Raw genomic sequence first — 5,684 nt, 5'->3', positions numbered from 1 at the left:
AATTTTATTTCAGCTCAACTCAACTCACATAAACTATCCTTAATTTTAGCGGTTGAATTTCAACCGCTGGGCGAACACTAGTTATAATAATAATGCCAATTAAAAACGGGCTGTATAAAGAATACCAGCCAGTTTCCACTTCGTGTTAAATGAATTATGCCTTTATTTTTGTTTTCTAACTGATGCATAGAGGAGTATTTGCATAGTAAAAGCTGTCAAAATTATTTTATGTGTTTTTCTACTCAGTAATTAAATAAAACATGAAACTTAATCATAATGAGGGATTTATAGTATAAAAATTACTAATTCCACTTATTTTAGGATCACTTTCGTGAAATATTTAGTTAAATTCAGTTATCATAAGTCCACAAAAACCTTTTCAGAAAAATACAAGAACAAAATTTGGTTTGCTAGGACATAATCAGATCGACGAGTTCGGTTATGCACTTCGTCCTTTTAGACCGGCTCTTGATTGCGAATTGTGCAAAAATCTTCTTTACTAAAGTTTTGATGCTTTTTCAATTTCAATTAAATAAATAAATAAATAGGCTGATTAGAGAGCAACATTGTCCAGTTTCATAGTCCTTCAAAGGATCTTCCGAGGACTTTAAAATTTAAGGGTATGCAACTCAGTAAATTTGGGAACAAGTTTCGATTAAAGCTATTGACTTTCGAATGCACTTTTCGGCATTCGTTTTCTTTTATTTTTAAGATATTTTTACAGATGAAGAAAAAAAGTAGGCAAAAAACTAGCGATGGATCTGGGTTCTCATAGATCTTTGACAAATGGTATTCCATCGTTACGTAATTTTTACCAAATTAAAGGTCAAACTTATACCTATTAACAAAGCGTCTCTCCTTATAAGGCAGGCTTTAAACGCGTATAAAATTTTTTACGCAGCAACGATTCCTCTAAGCGTCAAGATCTGCATACGAAGCAACTTCAAAGCGTCATAGTATCAGGCGCAAAAAGTGTTAAGTGATGAAAAATTATTATATTTTAGTTAATTTTCAGTTATTTTTCAATTATTTGCACGAATTTTAAGGGCTAACTATAATATGAATAAGCTGCCGTAACTGACTGTCAGAAAATGAACGAAAAGTCTGTCAAATGCATAAGCAACGTAGTGTAGACTTTTAGGTGGCTATATTTTACTTACATGAGTTCAGTGTTGCCACATTTATTTAGATATAACAATAGCCACTATCAAGCAATTTGTTGTAGATCACACAATTATAGTAACCTAGAAATGCCGAAGAACTGTTCGTCTTGCGAAACTTCCAGGATAACCTGGTGTTTCTGTAAACGGAAACGCTTACGGCCCACTTCCTAATTTGGAACCAGAACTTCTTTTGACCTGTGTTACATGTAAGACTGAATCGAAAAAGTTACCAAGTTGAAAAATAAATTACCAAATATGATAAGTAAAGAAAAAAATACCAATTTCGGTAAAAACAACTCCAATGCGGCAACACTGCATGTGTTACATATGTACATACATACATATGAGGCCAAACAGCTGATTCCGTACGGAAGGTGCGATCAGTGTCGCTCTTTCCTTAAGCAAATGACGTTTGGCGAAACTTGACGAAACTTGATGTTAATCACATTATAGTTTCAGCATAGGATTTATGTGTATTCGCACGTTTGCATACGCTTGCTTATTCTTATTATAGTTAGCCCTTTATTGTTTTATCTGTTATTTTTTTTATTAAATGCATGCACGCACACGGAAAATTTTAAATAAACTTCTTTAGGTATTGGCCCAATGCACGCTTGCTTTGCTTGCTTTGCTTACTTTAGTTTGCTTTGCTTTACTTTGAAGGCTTTTATGGCCTAATGGTAGCTTTGAACGCTGTCATAGTAGTCAGCTGATTTTCAATGCGCGCAAATATACCCGCCATTCTTTGTTGTGCCAGCAAGTATAATTGTGAATTTTAGTTAAAATATATGTTATTAAACAATTATTTGTTACTAAGAACATTATTTTTTACAGATACCTTGCTTTTTTATCGTTCCGGTTTTGGTGAAGCTGCATTTGGCTGCGCCACTCACCACCCGTGTTTATAAGACGTAATATTCAATTGGAGGTAAAAGAGTTTATATTAAACAATTATTTGTTGCTAACAACATTATTTTTTTTCATACCTTGCTTTTTATCGTTCCGGCCACCAGATTCGTTGGTTTTCATAAAGTTTCATTTGGCAGTACAAAATGTTGACTCGAAATGCTGAACAAGTTTTGTGAATTTTCCTAATTTTAGCGAAAATGCGTAAATTAAAACTGCGATTAAAACAGAAGCGCCGATTTTGGGTTCGGAAATTGTACTTAGAGCGACACTAATATGGATTGTTTGAAAGTTCATTAAGAAACTTGGCTGCAGATGAGGAGCAGTTTAACAAGACATTAAGAATGCCCTTTTCGTTATTTAATGTGCTGCACGAATTTCTGGAGGCTTCGCTGACCAAATATTCAATCAGAACACCAATATCGAGCCGCTGCAGACTATTTATAACCCTGATGTAAGAGAAAATCGGTTTTACTTAATAGTATACGTATAATTTTCCATATATGTATCTGGTTTTATTTTTTTGTTGCAGATATTTGGCTCACGGTGGCACTCGGCAATTCCACACAATAGTTCACAGGATCGGCCTGTCTTCTTTCAGGAAGATTACGTTGGAGACATGTATGACCATATGGGATCTGTTAGCTGACCTGTATGTGGCGACCCCGTCAGAAACGGAATGGGGACGTATTTCCAATGAGTTCAAGTCGCTGTGGAATATGCCCAACTGCGTTGGTTCCATCGACGGAAAGCACATTAATATTACCTGTCCAGCGAATTCAGGGTCGATGTACTATAATTACAAAGGCAATTATAGTATCGTGCTTTTGGCCGTATGTGATGCCAATTATACCTTTACCTGCGTTGACATCGGAGCATATGGAAGTCAAAGCGATGGCGGTGTCTACCACTTTTCAAAACTGGCAGATGCTATTGAAAATGATAGGCTCGGCCTTCCACATGATCAGCCTCTGCCAGGAGAAACCGAGCCATTTCCACATTATTTAGTAGGAGATGCTGCTTTTCCCTTACGGCGTTATTTAATGCGACCATATCCGGGTAGAGGTATTCCAGAAGAGCAAGAGTATTTCAATAAAAGACTCTCTCGTGCAAGAAGAGTTATAGAAAACGCATTTGGAATACTCACTGCCAAATGGAGAATATTGAGAACGACGCTATGCATGGCCCCGAAAAATGCAGAACAAATAGTGAAAGCTTGTATTGTCTTGCATAATTTTATTAAGCTTTCGTGTGCAAACTATGTAGCAAGCGATTTTGTTGATCGCTACGAAGAGGATGCCACCATCGCTGGCTCATGGCGAAACGAAGTAGTTCCATTGCCCTCAATAAGTAGGGTGTCATCGAACCGAGGCAGTTCAAATAATTATGATTTAAGGGATGCTCTGAAGACACATCTTTTTAACAATAAAATTTAAATAATTACTACTCACTGAATATGCTTTGTTTTTATTATTTAAGATAGAAAACAAAAATTTGAACTCACAGTATGAGGGCACTTATTGGTAATGTTTTAAATGTCGTCACATCTTTCAGGTTTTTAAATTAATTTTTGTTCAAGGTAAGTATGGCGTTAACATAACATATATTTCATTCAGTCTTTTAAGTTAAAATAAATTCAATTTTTATAATTTTTATATTGAGCATAGACGTATTGAAGTACGTCCATGTGAAAATTTAGGCGGCTCTCTTCTGGGACCTTCTCAAACACTTCGCCAATCGCACCCAAGAAATTGTTGTGTGTTTTTTTTTGACTATCCACAAACTGACTTACTTCGTTGACTAGATCGTTAAAGGCGGCGTTCTCATCGTTTTTTTTCTTTTGTCTCTTAGCCGGCGTTGGGGCAGTGGTTTCTTGCTCTTCTATTATAATGTTCCCACTCTCGCCTATTTGGAATCCAAAGGAAGTATCCAGTATATCTGGTTCTTGTCCGAGAACTTCTGGCGTTTGGGAGACGATGTTTGTTGTTGTCCTTAAAATATGTACATATAAATTACAATTTAAAATATAAATACTTGTTGTACAAATGTAAAGTACACTTACTGTCTGGGCGTGACCGTGTCTTTCAAAAACAACATAGCTTCGTCGTAATAATAATAATAATAAACACGGGTGGAAGTGGCACAGGCAAATGAAACTTTATGAAAACCAACGAATCTGGTGGCCGGAACGATAAAAAGCAAGGTATCTGAAAAAATAATGTTGTTAGCAACAAATAATTGTTTAATATAAATTATTTTACCTAAAATTGATGAAGAACGCGATAAAAACTGCACACAAGCAAAATCGACGCGAAAAATTGAAATGTCAAGAGTTGTCAAAAGCCTACAACGCGCTGTCAAATAGAGATTTCGGCTAATCGATACTTTAAAGCGCTTCAAGCAAGTGAAGTAAAGCTGCCACTAGGCCAACTTTCATACGTTTTAGTAGATTTTAAAAATTGTTTGACATTTCTCAAAGCCAAGCAAGCAAAGCAAGCGTGCATTGGGCCAATACCTTTACTCTTTTCTAAGCGTACGTACGCCTAGCTACCAACACTGCTGTACGCCGAGCGATTTGCAGCTAGCTTTCTTTGACGAATTCGTGAAGCTGACGACTCGTATACAGCCCTCCATTTAAATGCACGTGTGCGGCATCAAAGCGTACAACTTTCGTATGTAGCATCTAATACGCGTCTAAAGCCATACGACCCATGTGCAGACTGCCTATGCATTGAACATTTCTGTAAATAAAATCCAAAATTACAATTTTACGACTAATCGTGTTTCGTCCTTTGAAAATCAATATGGAGCACATGCGAGCAAATTATTTTTGCTTTAATTGATCCAAGGTGACTGTAGTTACATATATTTCAATGAACCAAACCTTGACAAGTAAACAAAAATAACAATATTTAAAAATATTATTCAACAAAAAATATGAAAATAGACTGATTTTAAATTTTCTAAACTAATGCCATATTAAAAGCAATTTACTTAAATTTAGTCTTAAATGATAGAAATGGCTTTCTTATTATACGTTTAAAAGGTATTTTCTTGAAATACGTCTTCACTAAAACACAATTACCGAAGAAACAAGTAGAACGACTGAAAGCGGGGAGAACAAAAACTATCACAACATTGACTCTTTTCAGGTTGACATATGTCAAAGGAAAAGCATCGGAGGGAGCTTTCATGGCTACCATTCAACAGCTAAGTTATTTTAGCTTTAGGAATAAATACATAGTATCTTTTATTGGACCTTTGTAACAATTGGTATTTCTGACTTTTGACCGGTTTTTCTGCATAAATACTTCTATGTGCGATGTGTGAAATAAAAATCCAATGGAAACATTTTGGTCCAACATTTTCACCAACAGTTCAAGTTCAGGATTTTCAGTGACGCATTTATCTTCTAATAATACGGTTTGGTGGTTGTCAGAAGGCATCTTTCCGTTGCCATCTTAAATAACCTAGCAAACGTGTATACGCATACAAAGATACGTAATAGTTTCAGAGCGTCTGAAAGGCGCCATGCCCCGTTTTCAAATAACTCCAAGTTTCCCTAAGAGTATCGGATTGATTTCATATATTTCAATACCATGGTAGAGTACTCTA

The 5,684-nt window shown here is 35.7% G+C and overlaps 1 protein-coding gene across 2 annotated transcripts; it reads right to left on the bottom strand.

The window, feature by feature from the left end:
• Positions 1-3,558: 3,558 nt before the first annotated feature.
• Positions 3,559-4,516, bottom strand: LOC118749381. 2 transcript variants are annotated; one of them, XM_036484180.1, is made up of 3 exons: positions 4,331-4,516; positions 4,132-4,276; positions 3,559-4,060 (listed from the first exon to the last, which is right to left on the bottom strand). In XM_036484180.1, exons 2-3 carry the CDS (start codon positions 4,164-4,166, stop codon positions 3,706-3,708), a joined length of 390 nt encoding a protein of 129 aa, XP_036340073.1. In that variant the 5' UTR covers positions 4,167-4,276; positions 4,331-4,516; the 3' UTR covers positions 3,559-3,705. The 2 variants fall into 2 exon arrangements, with proteins under 2 accessions (XP_036340073.1, XP_036340074.1); XM_036484181.1 differs by having other exon boundaries at positions 4,132-4,474.
• Between the last annotated feature and the right edge of the window lie 1,168 nt (positions 4,517-5,684).

Source organism: Rhagoletis pomonella, unplaced genomic scaffold (genome assembly GCF_013731165.1).
Source record: "Rhagoletis pomonella isolate Grant_MI unplaced genomic scaffold, Rhpom_1.0 Rhpom_scaffold_00015, whole genome shotgun sequence".
Lineage (NCBI taxonomy): Eukaryota > Metazoa > Arthropoda > Insecta > Diptera > Tephritidae > Rhagoletis > Rhagoletis pomonella.
The sequence above is the reverse complement of the archived record's forward strand: the minus strand, read 5'-3'. Positions and strand labels throughout refer to the sequence as shown.